Source organism: Podarcis filfolensis, assembly GCF_964270895.1.
Source record: "Podarcis filfolensis genome assembly, chromosome: 13".
Lineage (NCBI taxonomy): Eukaryota > Metazoa > Chordata > Lepidosauria > Squamata > Lacertidae > Podarcis > Podarcis filfolensis.
The window spans coordinates 26899627-26923259 of record NC_139615.1 but is presented as its reverse complement, the minus strand read 5'-3'; the positions used below and the strand labels follow the sequence as shown (position 1 = coordinate 26923259).

At 47.8% G+C, this 23633-nt stretch overlaps 1 protein-coding gene across 2 annotated transcripts in view; it reads left to right on the top strand.

The window, feature by feature from the left end:
* STAC2 (SH3 and cysteine rich domain 2) overlaps window positions 1-3579 on the top strand; it is a 38724-nt gene extending 35145 nt beyond the window's left edge. For both annotated transcript variants that reach the window (XM_083582020.1, XM_083582019.1), the window contains exon 11: window positions 1515-3579. In XM_083582020.1, coding sequence (XP_083438146.1) covers window positions 1515-1619 — 105 coding nt within the window. In that variant the 3' untranslated portion in view covers window positions 1620-3579. The remainder of the gene's footprint in view (window positions 1-1514) is intronic.
* Window positions 3580-23633: the final 20054 nt, after the last annotated feature.

Here is a 23633-nt window from a genome sequence, read left to right as displayed (position 1 = left end):
ACAAAGGGGTGGGGGGAACCTCTTCTATGTCATAAAGGGCCGCTGTAGAAATATCAATTCTATTTATTCCTATAAGGGAATATATGGATAGCGAATGCCTCAGCATAATCGCTGGCAGGATACAATCAGTTCACCATGTTCAACGTGTATATGAAGTCAATGAAGTGGGAAATTGCTCCCTTGTTGTTATTCCTTTATCTGCACCGCTGCTGGATTGTGTAAGGATTTTTATGGTGCTGAGGAATAAAATTGGAGGCTTGTTTCATTTGTAAGGGAGAGAATCACAGAATCGTAGAGTGGGAAGGGATGCCCAAGTCCAGCCCCCTGCGATCTAAACTAAAGGAATCTAAACTAAAGCGTCCATAACAGGTAACCATCCAACCTCTGCTTACAAACCTCCAAGGAAGGACAGTCCACCAGTTCCTGAGGGAGTCCGTTCCACCGTTGAACAGATCATATCGTCAGAAAGTTGTTTAGTCAGAATCTCCTTTCTAATAACATGAATCCGTTGAAATCTTCTGGTCTCCAGAGCAGAAGAAAACAAGCTTGCTCCATCTTCCATGTGACAGCCCGTGAGACATTTGAAGATGGCTGTCAGTCTCCTGTTACCCAGCTCCTTCAACCATTCCTCATAAGGCTTGGTTTCCAGACCCTTGATAATCTTGGTCGCCCTCCTCTCCAGCTTGTCAATATCCCCTGTTAAATTGTGGTGCCCCAAACTGGACACAGTACTCCAGGTGTGGTCTGACCAAGGCCGAATAGAGTGGTACTATTACACCCCTTGATCTGGACACTAAGCTTTTGTTGATGAAGCCTAGAATAACATTAGCTTTCTTTTGCTGCTGCATCATCACACTGTTGACTCGTGTTAAGCTTGTGGTTTACTAAGACCCCAGATCCTTTTAACACGTACTGCTGTAAAACTATGTGTGCTCCATCTTCTATTTGTGCAACTGTTTCTTCCTGCCTAAGGGTAGAACCTTTATCCTTATTGAAATTCATGTTGCTAGTTTGGGCCCAGTTCTCCGATCTGTTAAGGTCACCAAGAATCCTGATGCTGTCTTCTGCAGTGTTAGCTACCCTGCAGCACCCTACTTGCCCCTTTTTCCCAGGATGTTGAAGAACCATTTGTTAGCACTCATTGGGTTTGGCCAGTCAGCCACCTAACAGTTGCCTTGTCCAGGCCACATTTTACCAGCTTCTCCACTAGAATATCAAGGGGGAAATTTTCCGTCATAACTCAGGGAGCTGAATATTCACAATGCACACACTCCATATGTTGTAAGCCTTTTGCCTCCAGCTTTTCTTTGTAACCACTGAGACTAGAAACTTGCTTTCTTAAAGAAGAATACAAAAAACCCCAAACCCCCCCCCCTGAGATTTTGAGGATGCCAGTTCCTGCCGCCTAATAAATAAGTAAGGATTGACTTTGTTGTTGTTCCGGCTGCATTCTGCATTATAAAATCTTGACCTGTTTGCTCACGTTTCGTTCCGTCATCTTCTGTTCCTCCCAGATCTGTGTTGGTGTGGGGAAGTCCAAGGAGAACGAGGGTTTCATCAAGGTGACGAGTGGCAAAAAGCGAGGCCTGGTGCCTGCCGACGCACTCACAGAAATTTGAAGGCCGGATGAGCACGCGAAGCAAGGCCGAAGAGTAAAACAGAGAAGTCAGCAGCAGCAAGGCAGGAGCAGCCCTGCCTTACTCTCCAGCCCATCCCAACCCTGAGCACCTGGCTAATCACTATTTCATGGAATCTTCTAGATGGACTGAGGATATGGCTTTGGTTTGGACAGGGGAAGAGGACTGGGGGGAGGGACTGGCTTGAGCGCCAGGACCCGCGTGACCTCTCGCTTGCCCCCCAGCTGGGCTTGGACATGTGCTCAAGCCCGCTTTTGCTTTCCACCACCCCTTTCGAAGGTCGTTTCAGGCAGCTCTTATGGGTGCTGAGTGTGAGGGAGATTTCCACCGCTGTAATTCACGCCCCTTTCCCCCCCCCCACTTTGCCTCTGGGTCACACTTCCACGGCAACAGACGCTGGTTGACATCAGCTCGCCTGGCCCAAGGGGGACTCTTTATATCTTGGTGTACCACTCCCTCCCGCTGCCCAAACCACTCCCTCATTCAGACATGCTCCCCAATAATTCTGTGTCGCATGCGCCCCCCCCATGTGAAAAGGCCTTCTCTGGGCAGGGAGAGGCCGCCTGAGTGTGTTGTCGTCCGTCTGTCCCTGTACCAGTTTTAAAACCTTCAGGGCTGTCTGTATATTTATGTGTGTGTGTGTATATGTGTGTTGGGAGGTGGCTGTCGCTCAGGATTGGGGCAGCCCCCACCAAAAACGAAAAAAGAGGTGGGACAATACCACGAGGCCTCTCGTTTGTCGTGTACTCAAAGTCTTCCCCGCAGAGCCTGAGCCACAGTGAGTTCCTGGAAACTGATAGTTACATGCGGAGTGGGTGGGTGGGTTCCTTGATGTGAGGTGCTGCCTTCGTTCCTGGCTCCCCGGCTATTCCTTGACCTCCATTTGTGCCCGCCCCCCAGCATCTGGTGGCCTACCCCCACTGCATGACTGACAGCCGTGTGGACCATTTTCTCAGGGACCTTCCTCAGCTGGATGCATTTCTGACCTACACCGAGAATGTTGCGGCGTTGCTCATGTGAGGAGTTCAGAGACCCTGACCATCCCATCTTCCCTCACTTTTCCAGCATGCTTCCAGCTATTTGTCCTTTGTAAATGTACTTTTGTATATGTATATATATAAAAGAACAACAAAAGAAAGAAAGATAAGATGACTTCAGTCCCAGCCATTGGAGAGAGTTATCAGTACAGCCGCATTGTCCAGCATCTGCAGTTTGACTCAGCTGGTATTTTTCCTCACTGGATGAAATGGTTGAGAAGGGGGCACGTTTGCCAAATCCCATGTTTCAGAGGCACAACATTTGCCTGTGTCAATGTCCACATGTGCCCTGCCCCGTTAAGATGCATTGTGTGCTACTGAGCCATTCATGCTCAGCACACAATACGCATAGAAGTCAGGGGTCTCTGATCTGCTAGCTGCATGCAAATAACCCAGTGTTTGTGGTAAGTGCATGATGGGCATTGCATTTACAAAGAACATGGACACAGGGAAGCACTTTCGTCTGTGGCCCACACCATGTATGAATCAGGCCTGGCTGAGAGTTTCCCCTTTTTTAAAATGGCCTGAGCCTGATGGGAGCATAGCAATAGGTATTTCTTTGCTTCCAGGAAACCGAAACGCCGATCCTCATTGTGTTTGATCTAATCCATTAGCCTGGTCTATTGCATCCTCAATCTTCCCCATTTCAAAACTCATTCCAATCTGCAAAGTGGGAAATCAGGAACTGCGGTTGTAATCAGAATGCCATTCTTAGTATTTCTGTAGCACTTTCAGAATGCAAAATGCTTTGAAATGGTCATACCTTGATTTGCCAGAAAGGAACCAGCATTGCAACCCATGGCAAAAGTGGTAGATGAGCCTGAGGCTTCCATGCTTAGGTCCAATACTCTAGCCAGTAGGATGGCACTGGCTCCATTAAAGAGAGAGAGAGATCGGGGAATTTTTGCTGGTGCACTGTTTATGTTGTTACATGCTTCTAGCTTGGTGGTCCTCCAGCAGGAACAGTTCATCATTTCCTCCTGTTGTCATACATTCCCTGCCACATACGCAGGTGGCGCTGTGGTCTAAACCACTGAGCCTCTTGGTCTTGCCAATTGGAAGGTCGGCAGTTCGAATCCGCATGATGGGGCGAGCTCCCACTGCTCTATCCCAGCTTCTGCCAACCTAGCAGTTCAAAAGCATGCCAGTGCAAGTAGATAAATAGTTACCGCTGTAGCAGGAACATAAAAGGTGTTTCCGTGCACTTTGGCTTCCGTCAAGGTGTTCCATTGCGCCAGAAGCTGTTTAGTCATGCTGGCCACATGACCCAGAAAGCTGTCTTTGGACAAACGCCGGCTCCCTTGGCCTGAAGCAAGATGAGCGCCGCACCCCATAGTCGCCTTTGACTGGACTTAACCGTCCAGGGGTCCTTTACTATTTTACTTTACATACACCAAAACATTGCCCTTTCAGAAGTCCAATACGACTTTCAGACATGTGTTTGAAGCCAGGGTACTCTGTATGATGGGATTTCCCACCATTCCTTTCAGGCATATGTAAAGTTGTTTTTTAGTGGGTTTGCTCAGAGAACCTTTCCACCTGCATTTGAATTTCTGCACCATATCCTCTTTAAAGAGCTGCTGAGGAAAGAAGCCACAATTTTGGCTTTGATTCGTACATGCAATGCTCATTGCAGGATTTCTGCAATACCAAGTGATGGTTTGCAACTGTGCAGTGGCAGACTTTGGGCTCTCAAATTTCAGCAGTGCCCTGTGCTATGCTAAAATTCCCACGTGTGCCTCTCATTCTCCATTCAATGGTGAAGGCACCCAGTGCAGCCGAACCAGTCGCACTATCCTGAAACCTCCTTTGAAATGTGAATTAGCCGCCACAAATCAAAGTCCACAGACATAATTTCAATATCGCCCTTCAGCAAAGTCAGTTCAATCACCAGGAGCCTAGTGAAATCAAACAATGTTTATACATGTCTGAACAAGCAAGCCTCTAATTTCGTATATTTTTTTACCATTGTGCTGTGATTGCTTGCAGGGCTAGAAAAAGAGAACATGGGGTTAAGAACCTTTTCAAATTCTGGTGGAATCTGCTCTGGAGCAGTAGGAGCACAGCAGGATTGAACTGATAATTCCAGGGCACTAAACCACAACCAGGGCGTCTTCCAGTGTAACATTTTCAGTGTACTGGCTCACTTATAGAAGTAGTCCCTTAAATACAGAAACGGGAATGTTGCATCAGTCTTATTTTCCAAGTACCTTATTTGGCAGGTCTGTGGATACATTGCCCTGGTAATGTACAGTAAGCCCACAACTTGCGCACTTTAAACTTGTGTACATTCAGCTTTTTGCATTATAATATATATATATATATATATATATATATATATATATATATATGCGTGCATCCAGGGTAGGGGAAATCTTTGGCAATTCCACCAGCCATTGCACCTAATGTGTTTTGAGTATATGCAATTTTGACTTGAGCTGCAGTCCTTGAAATGTAAATTGCGGGCTTACTGTATTGAGAATATTATTATTATTATACCTGGGGGGGTCTCAGGGCAGTTCACAGAATAAAATCAAGATATAAAACCACAAAATATATAATAAAAACAACCCAATAGCTCCCCCCCCACAAAAACACATTTTAAAAGGGCATAGGATGTAAATCAGAGAATAGCTCACATAAGCCAGATCAAGCAGGTTTCTCTTGCTTTTTCAGAAGGCTGAACCCACCACCAAGTTTCCAGACTATAATGGGAGAATGCTGGGATAGACCAAAACAAATTCTTTTTGAAAAAGAATGTAAAGTGATTTCAAATGCAAGGGGTTTTCTTGAGGTGGGGAGTTCTTTTCCATGGTCTTTTTTTGCACGTACACACACACACGCACACACAAAAATACAAATACAAATTTACCTTGTGCTGAACTTTCCACAGCACAGTACTGCTTGTTTCCTAATGGCTTCCTTCCTTTCCTCATGGCTTAGGGATATCTCAGGCCTCATTCAGCACATGCTGGTTCCTGGGCATTCAGACATGGTCTTGGAGGACAGGCATATTCTTGAGATGCACGGCATATACTCCACGGTACATTCAATCCGTCTGAGAGGGTATATTCATTGTTTGCAGGTGGGATTGTTGGGCTCATCATCCAGCTTGCCATACCCCAAATACCCAACATCTGCAGCCTTGCGAGCAGTGAGTTTGGATCCCAACCAAGGGCACCTCCACACTTCTGCTTGTCCTACTGATTCTCCCCTGGGAAAACCTGCTCTTTACTGCTGAATCGGAGCAAATGTCAATCAGTTTTTCCATGGATTGAATCTGTACAGAGTAGATTTTCCTGGGGAAAGCAGCAAGGCAAATGGAAAACTGCTTGGACTAAGGGCGAAGCCAGGGTTTATTTTAGGGGCTGGGGGGCTAGCTTTATGTCAAAGGAGGCAGAATTGAGTTCTCTGTGATGCATTTGGTCATGTTTTTTAATTATTATTACTTACTTGATCACACCCATGGCTTAGACCAGTGCTTTCTAGGCACAGGAAAAGTGGAAATGTGAACGAGTCCTAGGGTAGCTGTGCTTTAATCCAGTTGAAATCAGTGGAACAAGTTAGTCATGAAGGCTAACTTTAGCCTCATTGAAACCCAATGAAACGAAAGTGTGACTAACTGTTTTGGATCCAGCCCAGTATACCAAGCATGGATGAGAGACTTCATAGGACTTAATAATTATAATCTCTATGTTTACTTTTCCTTACATAATGGGACGTTGGCTCCAATAACACAGCCTTCTCTCCCCCACCCTCAACACTACGATGTCTCTTATATCAGCTGCTAAGCTGACTCTAGTGGACTTGGTATGGCTCTCCAAAGGTATATTCAGAGTCTTTAGCATCAAATGGAAGACACTCAAGTGTACTGAAGGACATGGTGTTTGTTTCTTGCACTGTCGGCAAATGACAGCATTCGGGTTTTTTCCTTGTAAAAATGTTTTAAGGATTCCTGCTTGATGTTACCTGCAGCGCAGTCCTATGCCTCTCTACTCAGATGTAAACCCCGCTGAGTTCAACGGGGCTTACTCCCAGGAAAGTGTGTATTGTGGGGTTGCAACCTAAACTGGCAAGAATGGGGCAAGCAAATGACCAGATACTTTTAACAAAATATGTTCAGTCACCTATAAATAGATGTGATAACGTGATATGGAAACTTGTGAGATCATGGGAAGTGCCTACTTTGCCAGGAATTTTGTGTAGCTGCTTACTGCTGGGACTCCTAAGTTGTCATGCCTCTTTCTGCTTGGATGTGGCCAGTTTGCTGCAGCTACAGGACCCTGGCTTCAAACTAATGCTAAACCAAAACATTTTATCCCGCCACCATCTCTCCAACTTGTGTAGACTGAGAGGCAGGTCATGAACACACACACACACACACACACTTTATTGATACCCTTGTTGTACAGAGTCCCCATAGCACACGCAGTTCCCTACCTGGGATCCCATGCACCTAAGCAATAACGTCCGGATTCTCGCCGGCTGCACTGTAGAAAGGTAGGTTTGCAAAACGGCACATTTGTATTTGTGGAGGAATGCATGGCGTTAGAACTGAATTTTGATGGCCAAAGAATCTGGTTGGCTATGAACTAAATCCTGGATTAAACATGACGACAACACACCAAATATCTTGTGGCTTCCTTTTTTCTTCTCGCCCGCTGGAAGGAGTGTCTGCTCTGTTGCCTTTCGGTTGGATAAATATAGGCTTGATGCAGCCCCCACAAGCTTTCTTAGCTCAGTCTCTCTGTGGAGGTCAGCTCCTTTGCCTGGGCTACTGTTAGCAAAACATTCTCTTGTGACTGAAGTTATCATTTCACCCTTCACTTACTGTTCTGCATTTCTGGGCATGGAGATCTGTGCACCTTAATATTATCATTAACAAAGTGATGATGCCTTGCTCCTTCCATATTAGCCTGGGGTCAATAATTAGTCTAAAATTAGTCTTAAGTCAATAAGGCCGAGGCAGGCCTTTTCCTTGGGTCACCCTTGCTGCGATCCATCTTGTCGTTAACCCACCATGGTGATTTTCAAGTCAAAATTAGGCAGGGTACAAATAGTTAAACAGGCAAATATAAGTCAAAATTGGGTTGGGATTGGTTGCACAACTAAATGTGTTTAGCAGCAGAGGGGTGGCTTGGAATTTGGAGAGAATGCAAAGAGAGCAGAAAGCTTCTGCCAGTATCAAAATCATTCTCTCCCTCTCCTGTACAGTAGTACCTTGAGTTAAATACTTAATTCGTTCCGGAGGTCCGTACTTAACCTGAAACTGTTCTTAACCTGAAGCACCACTTTAGCTAATGGGGCCTCCTGCTGCCGGTGCGCCGCCGAAGCCCGATTTCTGTTCTTATCCTGAAGCAAAGTTCTTAACCTAAAGCACTATTTCTAGCTTAGTGGAGTGTGTAACCTGAAGCATATGTAACCTGAGGTACTTCTGTATTTGTATGAATTGAATCAAGTCATTAATCCACCTATTCCAGAACTGTCTCTTTAGGAACTCGGAGTGCCCCCCCACCCAGTGGCGTAGCGTGGGTTGTCAGCACCCGGGGCAAGGCAAGTAATTTGCGCCCCCTAACCCGTGGATTTGCGCCCCCAACCCATGTATTTGCGCCCCCTAACCCATGGATTTGCCCTAACCCCAGATGTTGCGCCCGGTGCGGCCGGCCCCCCCTGCACCCCCCACGCTACGCCACTGCCCCCACCACAGTCCTATTGCCCAGCTCAATAATCCCTGACAGGTGGCCATCTGTTTAAAAATCTCCAGTGAAGGAGAGTCCACCACCTTTTGAGGGACCCTCAAGGGACTGCGACCCTTAACAGAAAAAAGATTCCTCAGTGCTGATTTGATGCATTCCCAATGTCAGGAAAACTTGTTGCAAAGGAAAGCCACCAGCCTATCCCATTGTGCTTGCCTGCTTTTGCATTTGTTTGCCAAAACCTACGTATGAGAGCCTGGATTGGGGCAGGAAGAGAGAATAAAAATGGGCATATCTGATGTAAAATAAGTTACTGCCTCTGGCTCACAAAGAAACAGCAAAAGAGTGTCATTCCAGTAGAGAGGCAGTGTGCTATAATGGTTAGAGCCTAGGACTTGGGTTCAAATCCCCACTCAGCGTGAGAGCTCCCTGAGTGGCCTTTGACTGGTCAGCAACTCTCAGAGGGTTCTTGCAAGGTTCTGCTTCGCCTACCTCACAGGCTTCTTCTGAGGATGAAACGGGGAGGAAGAGAACCACGTATGTCTCCTTTGCCCTCACAAAGCATAGACTGGAGCATCGCCTGTGTGCTGACACAGGTGGCCGTCTCCAGTAACAACCTTGCGATCTCCACGGCTGCATCTCGATAAGCGAGCCCGGAGTACCATTGCAGCGGCAGGTGATAACGTAGGAAACGGTTCCTTCTGCATCCTGTCCACTTGCCCAAGAAGACACAGACACCATATAGGACTACAGGGCCTGCATTTCCATGCCTCCGTTTGAAATGAGGAACCAAACCTACACTCATTTACAGCCACCACGGCAAGCCACAGAGGCTTGTGACAAGGGAGGGCTGCGTTCCCTTCAGTGTTTATTGCCATTCCCGTCAAGCCACCATGTCAGGCCAGCTGCCCTTTTGTCTTGTCTCACTTGGAGACTGATTTGTCTTGCGGAGAGCACCTCCCGCCGCAGAAGCGAGGCTCTTTCCGAAAGGTTAAAAGCCTGTGCCGATCTGTCATGCCTTCCGTGTCCCCGTTCAGACTAGACAGGCCTTTCATTTTGGGAGGGCTTGTTTGGCACCAGTGAGCAAAAGCTGATGGATGGCTATGGCAAAGCAGCTCCAGAGAGGTGTTGCTTCTTCTAACCCTCAGTTTCTTAGCAAAGAAACGGGGACAGGAGTGGGAGACAAGTGTGGTTTAATGGCTCCATCCAGAAAGGAACCACATCATCAGAGGGGCCGTGGCTAATGAAGAAGGCTGCAGGTTCAATCCCCAGCATCTCCAAGTAGGACTGGGAGAGATTTCTGCCTGAAACCCTGTCAGCTTTCTGGAATCATAGAATCGTAGAATTGGAAGGGACCACAGGGGTCATCTAGTCCAAACCCCTGCAATGCAGGAATTTTTTTTGCCCCAAGTGGGGCTTGAACCCCTGACCCTGTTAAGAGTCTCATGTTCCACCAACTGAGCTACTCTGCCAGTCAGTGTAGACATTATTGAGTCAGATGGACCTAAGGACCTGACTCGGTGTAAGGCGCTTGTGCACTTTATGTTCTTAAGGCTATCATCATTATTATTGCCACCATCCAGAGTTTTCCCAAGTACCAGGACTCAGGGAGGCTCACAAAAATTAAAACACACGTGGATAAAATGCAGATAGAGTGGAAACTTGGTTGTTGAATGTAATCCGTTCCGGAAGACCATTCAACTTCCAAAACATTTGACAACCAAGGCACAATGGGCGGTCGGGAATTTAAATGGAGAAAATTGAGAAACACGCCTCAGAAGCTGTTTGACTTCCAAGGCACATTCGAAAATAGAAGCAATTACTTCCGGGTTTCCAGTGTTCGAAAACTGAAACATTTGGCTTCCAAGACACTCGAAAACCAAGGTTCCATTGTATAGCTGAAACCATAAGATACTAGTTGAAAAGTAATTAATCTCTAGGATGATTAAAAAGATGTAAAAACAAATCTATTGCAATGCAGATAGTAAAAACAGCACACAGCACTATTAAAACGCCCTTCTTTTAAAAGCAGTCAGGCTAAACCTGCAGTGTGAAATAGAACCAACCTGCCATCGCCACTGCTCAGAACCAGACCAGGACATTTTGCTGTCTGAAGCAAAAAGGAGATGGTTGCATCCCCTAGTTCACAGAAGCCAACCGGATGAGTAGGTGGCTTTTATTTCAGTGCAGGTAAATGGACAGGGTATCCCACTGCACCTGACAGCAGCAGGCTAGTTTAGAAATGCAAGGCAGGTTGTGTGGCACATACAGCTACACATGTCCTACAACGCTTCACCACTGTTGCCTGCATCCCAGCATCTGCCGCCTGAAGCAGCCACCTCACTCTACTTAATGGTAGGGCTGGTCCTGTCGCTGCTACAGCATGGTTACCCTATGCAGTCTTGTCAATCTCTGTGTGTCATTCCCAAGTGGGGGTATTGGAGTAAGGCTAGAATGTAGTAGCCCAGGAGTGGAACTGAAATGCAATCAAGTGGGTCAGGTGCCCAATCAGGGTAGCACCTGATGGACCATGGGGTGGAGCTCAGCAGAATATGGCGGATCATCATGAGTGAAATGTGACAAGACCTGAAGTTCACAGGCTTTTCAGACACACAACTGGTTTCCTGACTGCACATGGTTTTACGGGTAAACTAGCTGACTAGCAACCCTATAAGGTGCACATAGAAATTATTGGCCCAGGATTATTATTTTGAATCAGCACCATGGACAAGGAATGCCAGTGTGGTTCAGCGACACACTCCTTGCTTCTTATCTTGGTTTATTCAGGTTGGCCGCAAAACTTTGTAGGCAGCTGACTCTCTGTTTATACACTAGAGATAAGCCTGCGTTTGTTTGGCTGATCCCTCATGCAAGTCCTGAGAAGAGTTGAAGGGAGCAAGAGCCCTTGATTTTACAAGGAATTACATGCCCCCTGGTCACTGGGACTAACTGCTATGATGCAATTTGGCTTCACTTGACTCTTTTACCCAGTTCATCGCCCAGAAGGAATCTCCAGCTTTGGTAATATAAAGGCTGTCCTACACGCCAGAGTGTCAATTCCGCCCCCTGGGGATAGCACAGTGCTGTGTGGGCTTTTGTGCAAGTTCATCCACATATGATCGCTTTCAGTTCGGTGTTTCTCATCCACATTAGCTGATGGTGCTTGATGGGATGTGTTTGCACAGCGTGTGATTTATTAAATTTATATGCCACTTTTCCTCCCAGTGTGGCAAATGGGCAAGTGATAAAACAAGCAGAACATCTTAAGAACAATTCCAGTGCAGAAACAGATTGCAAAAGACTTCTGCTTGTTGAAAGATAAAGGTTTTCAGCAGGCAACCAAAAAAAGACAACAGTGTTGTTACCCTCCCTCAATTAGTACTGCCCCAGCCTTCCTGAGGTCTGGAAACTTGAGCTCCATTGTGGGTATCTGTGCCTGCCTATGTGCTCACAGCTAATTTTTGGTGTCATTGTTTGTTGAGACACAAGCTTCCCATCCTAGCAGACTTGCACTAAACAGCGGATACAATAAAAATAGGTGTGTGTCTCCTTGGCCCTGACGTGAAGTGGCTGGCTCAGGTGGCAGATTTGTGGGGACCAGGAGTGGTGGCAAAGTGTTGGAAGAAAATCTGCCCGTGTCCCCTAATCTAGCCTGCTGCTCTCATGAGGTCAAAATGAAAATTCCACTACCAATGCAAAGAGTTTCTGTGTCTGAAATGAGGGTGCCACCTTGTTCACGCATCAAAATGTCTTGGGCCAGCCCTGCTTGCTGTCACAGACTAAGCAGTCCCCAAACCCCTTACACCAGGCTGGGGAGGGCAGAGGTTGGAGAGTGTGTGGTCATGACCCTCTGCCTCAGTCTCCTGGCTACGCTGAACAAGCCAGAGGGTGGTCGGAGCCAGCAGAAAGCCAAAATACAGGGTGTGGCAAGGATAGAGCCAGCCCAGAATCCACTGGATCTCAAGCCAGCCTCTCCGCTAGCATGCAACAACATTGGGCCTGATCTCTCTCCATCACACACACACACACACACACACACACTTCCACAGTGGCTGTGTGAAAAGCAGGGTTGGGTATTGGCTCTGCAAGGCTAAGCAGGGGAGGGGAGGTTGGACTTGCCCCCTAAAAATGTTCTTGCATAGGTCTCCAAATGGGCAGGACCCAAAGATTTTGTGGCTTCTTCTTGGCCCCCCATCTTGCAGGATCTGGGAATTGAACCCAACAATTCTGGTTCCCGTGATCTCCATCGCTCTAACTGCTCAGGCCTGCCAGGCTCCCAGCTGTGACTGGTGGTGGTGTTCATTCATCTCTGGCCACATTGGGCGCTCCCAGCTAAGCACCAACGATGGATGATTTATTATAAAGACACACCGTCTGGTGACACGGCCAGCCCTTTCTCCTGCAAGGCTGCTGAGCCTGTGCTTACTATCTAGGCAGAGCTAGCTCTGTCACAAAGACAGGATAGGGAAGAATTTTTTAAAGCCTGGCTCCATTACAGCTGTTCTGGGTAACCTTGAGTTACTCCTCACACATACTAAAGAGCCGCGCAGCTGAATTGATTGTTTCTGCTGCTCTCGAGCGCTATGCAATCTTGAAAGGGGGCAATCTTGGGAAGGGTGTTTCATAATTGGGGTACTATTACAGAGGAAGCCGCCCTAAGCCCAGTAGCCACCTACCTGACCTCTAAAGAGGGCAGCACTTTGAGCAAGAGCTCAAATGATGCCCTCTATGAATGAGCAAAAGCTCTATGGAGGAGAAGGCAGCTTTTCAGATACTGCGATCCTAGACCATTCAGGGATTTACGTCTCAAAACCTATCTTGATTCTGAACACATCTCCTGGAATGCTACTCTGCCAGTTATCTTTTAAGGCAAGTGTTTCACGTTGCTTCTCTGTACCCATAAGACTGGAGCATAAGGTGCGAGCAGAAACAAAATGTTACAGAGTGGAGTGCTGCTGTTAAAGGTGCCAGCCAGCCATGCCCCCTTTCACAATGCTCCATTCCGTTCCCCCACTCCTCCCCCTACTCACTGATTTTCTGACCCTTCTCCCACCAACAAACACTCCAGATTCTGTGACCGTTCTTCTGAACACCAGTGGCTGGAAGCCACAGGAGGTGAGAGTGCTCTTGAGCTCAGGTTCTGCCTGCAAGTTTCCTACAGGCATCTGGTTAGCCACTGTGAGAAGAGGATGCTGGACTAGGCACTTCTTAGGACCATGGAGCATACTCAGCCCTCATGAGAATATTTTGAGGGTCCCCTATCCCTTAGCGGTTTTTCTAAAGAGGGTTATACTACTAAAAGTGCTGGGCTCCCACAATCCTGCTGCTACTTGCAGACAGTGGTGTAGCATGGGTTGCAAGCTCCCAGGGTTCCGTGGAAGGAGTGGTGGGAGGGAGGGTACACAGAGTAATAATAATAATAATAATAATAATAATAATAATAAAAAAAAAAAATTATTTGTAGCCTGCCCATCTGGCTGGGTTTCTCCAGCCACTCAGATGTCTTCTAAATGTCAGATAGTTATTTCTTTGACATCTGATGGGAGGGCGTTCCACAGGGCGGGCGCCACTACCGAGAAGGCCCTCTGCCTGTTTCCCCGTAACTTGGCTTCTCACAGTGAGGGAACCGCCAGAAGGCCCTCGGCGCTGGACCTCAGTGTCCGGGCTGAGCGATGGGGGTGGAGACATTCCTTCAGGTATACGGGGCTGAGGCTGTTTAGGGCTTTAAAGGTCAGCACCAACACTTTGAATTGTGCTTGGAAACGTACTGGGAGCCAATATAGGTCTTTCAAGACCAGTGTTATGTGGTCTTGGTGGCTGCTCCCAGTCACCAGTCTAGCTGCCGCATTCTGGATTAGTTATACTTTCCGGGTCACCTTCAAAGGTAGCCCCACGTAGAACGCGTTGCAGTAGTCCAAGCGGGAGATAACTAGAGCATGCACCACTCTGGCGAGACAGTCCGCAGGCAGGTAGGGTCTCAGCCTGCGTACCAGGTGAAGCTGGTAGACAGCTGCCCTGGACGCAGAATTGACCTGCATCTCCATGGACAGCTGTGAGTCCAAAATGACTCCCAGGCTGCACATCTGATCCTTCAGGAGCACAGTTGCCCTATTCAGGACCAAGGTCATATACATATGCACATCCAACTGCTTTATGGCATCTGCATCACTCAGGAGATGGCAGCCATAGAGATAAGAAAAGAAGAGTCATTCAGTTGTCTGGAGAGGTCACTTCCTGGTTCAACATGGAGAAGCCATTTTCAACGGAACCCAGAGACTGAAGGGTGAGGCTGTATTGAGGCAGCACCAGGTGCTGAAATTTTGTGCCCCTAACAAATCTGTGCCCAGGGCAACCACCCCGGTGCCCCCCATGCTACACCACTGACTGCAGAATCCCTTTTCAATTACAAAAGGATCCAAACTCAGAGACTTAGCTTGCTGTTAGTATTGCAGTTGTGTGGGTTACTGCGTAGAGAATTCTGTGTTTGAGCAGTGTGATCCTCCTGCTCCTCCTTCCTATGTGAGAAAGGCCGAACATCAGATATATTACGCCAGTTAGGAGCCATTTCAACTGTAATAGCTTTCCTCCACCCCAGCCACAAAAATAAATGGTTTGGCTTTCCTAAAAGCTTTGCGGTTGACGTCTCCGTTTGATCGGAAGTGCTACAAATACTTGCTCCCACATGTCTTAAGGTGTGTTCACCCGTCATCCAGTGCGCTGGGTTTTTGAAACCACATTCGCACAAATGAACCACAAATCCATATTGATCCTGTCACGTCTTGACAGATACTGCTTTTGATGCAGGTTTTTCCCCAAAACCTGCTTCAGTCCAACTAGAACATTTGCGCCATGTGCACTTCACACTTCAGAATGTTGTAAACATTTGAGAGGGTCGTCGGACATGCACAGATAGGCGCCCATGCACAATGACAGCTTTATGAACAGGAGTCTGATGGGGTAGAGGGAGGAGGTTTCAGAGGTGGGAGAACCAAAAAGGCCACGCTTGTCAGGTAAAGACACCCCTGCTCCCTTTCCGAAGTGAGCAACATCATGTAAATATGGCTTGAAACTCAGTGGGAAAGCAGGATGACTTGGGTTTATTTTAAGCTGCTAATGTGAACATACTCTTAGTAAAAAAACAACCACCACCATGAGATGTTTTCATTCAGGCAGGTAATGTGTCCGGCTGGCAGAACGCCAGCGCTCCTAGCATAACGCTACAAGTTGTGCTGTATCCGAGGGCAGAGATCATGAGCAGCTCACTTTTTGAAGATGGTGCTCGAGTGATTCCATTACATTCCTCATTGCTGCTCATTGCTGCGTTTAAGCAGTCAAGGCCAGGCGAATCTTGCTCCTGCACATGTACTGCGTGGCTCCAGGATACGAAAAACATGAGCATCAGCCTGCGAGTGAGGTTGCAGAGGCAAGATGGCCATCTGTTGTGGATGTTTTAGCTGAGATTCCTGCATTGCAGGGGGTTGCACTAGATGACCCCTGGGATCCCTTCCAACCCTACAGTTCTAGGATTCTGTGAATGCTGATGCCATAACAAATGTGCCAAGCTTCCAGGTACCTCAGGCAGGGGTGACTGGGGGCATTTTTGTAGGCAAAATGCTCCACTGACATTCCAACTACTAACACCCAAACACCCACAGATCTGGTGCCCCTCCCTGACCCAGCCGGCACATCCACATTGCCGCCTGCCCCACCACAGCAGCCTCACCTGTGCCCCCACCACACCGTGGACAGCAGGAGGGGGTCTGAGAGCTAGGAAGTTAGCTGCTGGGGCAAAGAAGCAGGCATTCTGGGCAACAGCTCAGCTTTGAGGGAGTACATCCCATGGTCTCCGTGTTTGATTCTAGAAGAAGTACTGAAAAGAAGCTCTCTGCATGTCTGGTTTCACTCAGCAGTTAGCCAAGTGAGCTGCCTGAAGTCTCCCTCCTGACAGAGAGTGGCCCTCTAGGAGGCTGAGGCAGACAAAGGCCCACAGCCCAGCTCCCTAGCTGGCCACCTGGGGCTCGCTAGCTCTGGAGGAGGGGTGTGATTCCTCAGCTGGAGCAGGCTTAGAACAGGTGAGGGTCACCTGCCTCGTCAAGCCCAGGTGCTGAAATCAGCATGCAAAAGGGAAGCAGAGCTGAGGGGCTGGGTCTGCTCAGCTGCCCATGTTGATGGGCAGTTTGGATGCTCTAGGATCTGTGGGCCTGTGCTTTAGTTCGGACTTTGGACATGTGGATTGATCCTGGACTGGAGACTTGACAAACTGACTCGCTGCCCAGTAGGCCAGGGCTTCAAAGCACCGGCTGAGGCAAATAGCTTCACCTCGCCTCACAGAAGTGCTGGCCTTCACCACAAGACTCGGTTTTGTTCCTTTTCCTTGCTGTCTACAGAGATTAATTCAATAACACAGGCCTCTGAGGTGTTTTTATAAGGTGAGTGCGGCCTTATCTGTGGGAATGTTCAGGGTGGCAGGAGAGGGTATATTGTTTATTAATATCCTTCCTAACTTGTGCTAGCAAGTTCCTTTACTTAGCAGAGTGCATTCCCCTTTACACAGCAGAAAATTAGTTGCAAACTCGTGTAAGTTTCTTAAGACAATACAGTGGTACCTCAGGTTACATACGCTTCAGGTTACAGACACCGCTAACCCAGAAATAGTGCTTCGGATTAAGAAGTTTGCTTCAGGATAAGAACAGAAATCTTGCTCCGGGGGTGCGGCAGCAGCAGGAGGCCCCATTAGCTACATTGGTACCTCAGGTTAAGAACAGTTTTAGGTTAAGAACGGACCTCCGGAACGAATTAAGTACTTAACCCGAGGTACCACTGTACACAATTCAATCTGGTTTGTCCAGACTGAAATGTTTTCTAATATTTTCCTGGTAAGACCCCTTGAATCCCTCCTAAAAGAATAAAGACACCACAGTCTTATTCATAAGCAATAAAAAAAGTTTACTCATGATCAGGCAGAGCACAGCGTGATCCCTGAAGGCAGGCTTAGGGCTTAAAGTTACAAGCATATACAAATAGGTTTACCCCATATGTGGGTTGACCTATAGTAATGACTGCAATTAGCAGCCTGGGAAGTTCACAGGATGAAAGGAAGATGGAAAAGAGAGAGGGAGTGGCAGCATGCCTTGTCCTTTTACCAGGTCTGGGGAGGTCACGCCCACCCACTAGTCACATGCAAGGAAGGATGCTCCAGGCCAGGAGGAACAGGAAGTTTTGACTACCTGGACCAAACATTTCCTTGCATGTCCACTCTGGGAAAACACGGAATCTTGTACTTGACTGCTCTCAGTGGGTTACATCCCACATTATCAACCTCAGCTCTGTCTCCTGTCCGGTGTGGTGTAGTGGTTAAGAGCGGTAGACTCGTAATCTGGTGAACCGAGTTTGCTTCCCCGCTCCTCCACATGCAGCTGCTGGCTGACCTTGGGCTAGTCACATTTCTCTGAAGTCTCTCAGCCTCACTCACCTCACAGAGTGTTTGTTGTGGGGGAGGAAGGGAAAGGAGAATGTTAGCCGCTTTGAGACTCCTTCGGGTAGTGATAAAGCAGGATATCAAATCCAAACTCTCCTTCTTCTCCTCCTCCTCCTCCTCCTCCTCCTCCTTCTCACTCACCCCACTTAGGAGTTCTCAGCCTTCTTCCTGTACAGCTAAGCTCAGCTCTCATGACACAGCAAGACAAACACTGCAGTTAGTTGCTAAGTCCCAGAACTGCACCTCTCTTCCTTTCATCAGTTATAGCAGCAGTTGTTGCTGTTGCCAGATCAACCAAGGAGGACTCGGCGCACACCCCTGGCCAATCTTAGGGGGGACTCAAGGCCACCCCCGCTGTTCCCGGGAGATCCCTGACGGACAGAGAGCAGGACTTCCTCCGGGCAGCTGGGTGGCCTGGTACTTCTCACTTCAGAAATGTATGCGGTTTGCCATGAGCGCACCAGGATACGGGATGCCAAGCCACAGCGTCCGAGATGGAGGAGGAGGAAGCGCCTGGAGGGTCAGCAGAATCCCTCACATCAGTTTGTGTTAGCATCTCTTGAGCGGAAGCTTCCCAAACAGCATCCAGCCAGGCTTCCACATTGAGGAAGGCAGAGGAGGTGATCTGCCTGTGTGAGCAGAAGCAGAGGAAGGACCAGAAGCCAGGGTCAGGGAGGGAAGTGATGATCAAGTGTCTCTTCAAAACCCTCACCACACACCCCGGCCCAGCAGATAACAGCATTTTGCAGGCCATCGCTTGACAGGGATGTTCCCAGAGAGTGCACAATTGGAGCATTGGCGCGGTGTATTCCCTTCAGAATATTCCCTTAGGGAGATGGGCTGTCACATTGTGACTCACTTTTGTTTTAATGCCTCTGGTTTCTGGCTGGAAGTTTTCTTGCTCTCGGAAGTAAACACAGGCAGCTGTTTCCCAGGATTCCACCACCTCTTAAGAACTGGTTCTCATATGGCATATTCCAAACAGGCCTAAATCCTAGCTCAGATGAAGCCTGACAGAATCACACTCTTACTAGAACAGGTATAGGCAGAAGTTTTGGGACAGATAATAAACTACGGAACAGCCCTCCTGCAGGAGGCAGTAATGTCCACCAGCTTAGGAGGCTTTAAAAGAGGATTCAACAAATTCATGGAGGATATCAGCAGCACTAGCGACAATGGAAGCTATGCCAGACCCTCCACATGTCCCTATTTTCCAGGGAGAGTCCCGGATTTACAGAAGCCGTCCCGCTTTCTGATTCGATTCAGCTTTTGCTTAGGACGTTCCTATTTTCATCAGAGAAATATTGGAGGGCATGGAGTTATGTGACACCTGATCCAAGGAGATAAGTAACGAGAAAAGCTTTAGAAGAGATCTGAAAGCAGTCCTGTAAAGGGAAGTTTAATGTTTTATTATGGTTTTATATATGTTGGAAGCTGCCCAGAGTGGCTGGGGCAACCCAGTGAGATGGATGGGGTGTAAATAAAAAATATTATTATTATGGAATAGGATGTCCCTATTTTCATTGGATAAATGTTGGGGGATATGCTCTGTCTCCACAGTTGGATTTGGTATGCTTCTGAGAACTGTTGCTGGATACCACAGGAAGGGAGAGTGATCTTGTGCTGAGGTCCTTCTTGTGCACATCCCATGAGCATTTGGTTGGCCACTGTGAGAATAGGATTCCGGGGTAGATGGGACACTGGCCTGGTCGAGAAGGCTCTGCTAACATTCTTAAGTTAGATCCAGGTTTACTGGTAGATCTCTGGGAGATTCGCAGTAGATCACAAGGGTTTCTGACTCTCGGTTGTTTAACGATTGCAACAACAAGGTTACTTTATCCCCACCTAAATTAGGTGGCTGAGATGAATAAGGTAAAAGGTAAAGGACCCCTGGACGGTTAAGTTCAGTCAAAGGCGACTATGGGGTTGCGGTGCTCATCTCGCTTTCAGGCCAAGTTTGTCCACAGACAGCTTTCTGGGTCATGTGGCCAGCATGACTAAACCGCTTCTGGCGCAACGGAACACTGTGACGGAAACCAGAGCGCACGGAAACACCGTTTACCTTCCCGCTGCAGTGATACCTATTTATCTACTTGCACTGGTGTGCTTTCGAACTGCTAGGATGGCAGGAGCAGGGACAGAGCAACGGGAGTTCACCCCATCGTGGGGATTCCAACCTCCAACTTTCCAATTGGCAAGCCCAGCATGCTTAGTGGTTTAGACCACAGCGCCACCCACATGAAGACACCTAAACAGGAACGGACTTTTATGTGAAATGACTGTGAGTTCTGTTCTGTTCTGGGACCAAAAGGAAAAACTCCCAGGTTCAGAATGTGCTCAGAGAGGCACTCGGTTCTTGCGTTCCAACTATCTGACTTTTCCACCAGAGGCTGGTCAGTAGATCTTGGGGTTCCAAACAGACAAGCCTGGAGCCTTACCAACCCTGGATTAGAAGCTACAACCTGGCTTTGTAACCTTTTCCTATGCCCTGGGAAAGGGCCCGTATCTATTGCCAGACATTCTCGAAAGTGAATCATGAGCGCTCTGAAACAAATCAATTTTGCTGGGTGTTTTTTTTCCCCTTTCTCCTTTTTCCTTCTCCTTGCCTTTTGTTATGCAAACCATTCTGATTAACGTCAGCCAGTGTCAGCTTCGTCCTTGGGAAACTCTAGCAAGAAAACTATAGCCTCAGAGAGGAAGGCTGGGGAGAATCGCAGGGAAAGTGCCACTGGCAAGCTCCCACTGGAAGGAGGGAGGGAGGGGTCCATCACTTAAGAATAAGAGCATCTTTTGTCTGTGCTCCAGCTTGCTGAGCCCCATGAAAAGTGGTGCAGAAAACAAGGGGTGGCAGGTTCGGGCGCTTACACGACATGGAGAGGACAGGACAGAGCAGCAGCAAAAGCTGCACGCTTCACTGCGATGAACTGCAGGTCTCTTTGCCGCAGTGTGTCCCACTCCAGGGGGCAGGTCACGGATTGAGACGCTGTCAGCCCGATTTCGGTCTATTAATAGCCCGTCAGCACATCCACTGGAGCTGTGTGCCAAAATGCCTAAAGCCAATCTTCTGGGGCTCAGGGCTTGCCAGATCAAAAGGGACGGGGAGAAATATATAGTCAGAAGTGGATTTTTTATAGTTAAAAGTGGATGTACAGAACTGTATTGGGAGAATGACTCAATGCTTTTGTAAAAAAATAAAAGTGTGTGTGTGTGTGTGTGTGTGTGTGTGTGTGTGAGTGATATCCAGGACTTAGAGGTAGAGGGCACCTCAAAGAGCTAAATAAAAAGGCCACAAAGGGGGAGGGGGAGTTTATAAAAATGAGAATGCATTTCTCCAATAGCTTTATGGATCTGTCTAGTATCGTATTGCACAGTGAATCATAGAACCCACAGGGGCTGCAGGGACCTAAAAGGCCATTCAGCCCACCTACCCCTGATAATGTAAGCAACAGCATCCTGATAGAATAATTGAGTTGGGATGGACAAGGGGTCAGAATCCTCGCCCCATCAAAATTGCATGTGTCAAGGGGAAGGTAAGTGGGAGAGAAAGAAAGATGAAGAGCCACAGCTCAGTGGTAGAATATTTGTGCTCTGCATACAGAAAGTCCCCTGGCCAATCCCTGGATTCTCTAGATTGGGCTGGGAGAGAGTCCCTGGTCTGAAACTCTGAAGCACTGCTGCCAGCCAGAGAAGGCAATATTTGAGCTAGATTGACTACTGGTTTAACTCTAAGACAGGCATAGGCAAACTCTGCCCTCCAGATGTTTTTGAGACTACAATCCCCATCATCCCTGACCACTGGTCCTGTTAGTTAGGGATGATGGGAGTTGTAGTCCCAAAACACCTGGAGGGCAGAGTTTGCCTATGCCTGATCTAAGAGCAAATTTCTATGTTCCTCATTTAGAGGTAAGCTAGTCAGAGATGCAGATGGGTGGAAGAGATAGAGACAGGCGAGGGAGAGGTGGAATCGTATGGGAAGATAGGTGAGGAAAGGCTGCGAAAGGACCATTAAAAAATGCTCCAGCCAGTTTTTTAAATCTCTTTTATTTATTCAAGAGAATAGCAGACCTTGTGTTGCATACTTTGTGTCTGAATGTCTCATTTCTGCCCTTTCCTGAACTGGCGACTGGAAGCCATGTGGTGCATCCCAGCTCCGCCATCTCTCCCAGGGAACGGTGCAGACTGTCCTTGTCACTCTTTGGCGCAGGTATAATAAAGAGCAGGTGATTTATTAGGGAAACATCTTTTGTCACAGTGGCGTTTTTGGCTTGACACTCAAGCAGTTGTCACTGGGCTTCCCTGCCAATAGAAGTTGGGGGGGGGGAGGGAGAAGAGAGGACTAGTTGGAACCTAATAGCTATGGATGGAAAGGAGGTGGGAGTTCCAAATCCCGACTGGGATATGGCTTGGAAGCATTGTAAGATTGGGAAATGCACTCCCAAAAGGGGACTCGCAGAGTCACTAATCGACAGAGAGCGAAGGGACGCGCAAGGAAGGAAGAGGTCAGAAAGTGACTGGCGGTGGTGCCATTGAGGCTGAAGTCTTGGGCCCTGGTCAACACAAATGAGTAGAGAGGGACCCCAAAGCTGGTGTCACACTGTACCTATCAGTGTCAAGGAGAACCCTAGTGTGCCTCTTACTTTAAGTGACCACCTGATGAGCCCCTTACTCTCGCAAACTTGGGTGCCCTTATCATCGCTGACTGCCCGTTTTTTATTTCCTCAGGAAAGAACTCCTTGTTACTCTCCCACAGTCTGTGTTTGGCGTAGGTTCCCTGTCCCTGTGGAATCCCCTCTAAAATCCTTTAAGCTTTCCACTGGAGACTTCCTGGGCCCCCATTCCAACTACTTCTGTTCTTCCCCACCTCAGTTTCTGTCTCACGCCCCTCACTCTTTGGTCTCTCTCCCTTTCTCCCTCTTGGCCCCCATCTTAAATCTTTTGCATTCCTCCCATCTCTTTCTCTAGCTCCACTTTTTATAACCCATCCATCCCCTCTACCTTTGTTTTCCTCCCCCTGTCATTCATTCATTCATTCATTCATTCAAAGTGCAGCCACCTGCCCCTGCTTGCTCACCCCTCAGCTCCAGCTCCCATTGCCTCATTTCTGGGCATGTGATTCATCCTGCCAGCAGCTGGCTTGCCCCATTTTGAAGCACATTACCATCTTAAGGGTGGCCCCCCCAGCCCCACCCTCCAATACCATTAAGCCCATTGTCTAAACATTCACTAACCATCAGTTGTGGCTAGCGTGAGGGGAGAGGCACCAGGAGGCGTATCAGTCAAAAAGTTGGCAACAAGGAGATATCTCAGACCCCTCTTGGGCCTGAAGCTCAGAGAAAATCCAGAGTACCAGGCCCTCCAAGGTTGTTCTATGGATTTCAAAAGGTAATATACATAAAATGTTTCAAATACTTAAAAGCACTAAATAAATTTTAAGTATTTTCTTTTTCAAAAAAATGAAATTGATAGGCACTTGCACCTAGAGAAGAGTTCTGTGTCACCCAGAACCTTTCATGCAACATTTTTAACGCTAGTTGCAAGTTAAGAGCAATTCCTTACCCAGAAAGGAAAAGAATTGTGGTTTTCTGCTGCCCTCTTCTGCTTCCTAAGGGGAACGACAAGGGTGAGAGCAAAGGCTGCAATCATATACCCAGTTACCAGGGAGTAAGCCCCAATGAACTCACAATTAACATTCAGGCTTAAAAAAAAAACCATTCTGGAAAACTACAATAAAAAAGAAAACATCAGAGAATACTGTATACAGTCAATTCAATGTGTGTGTTTTTGT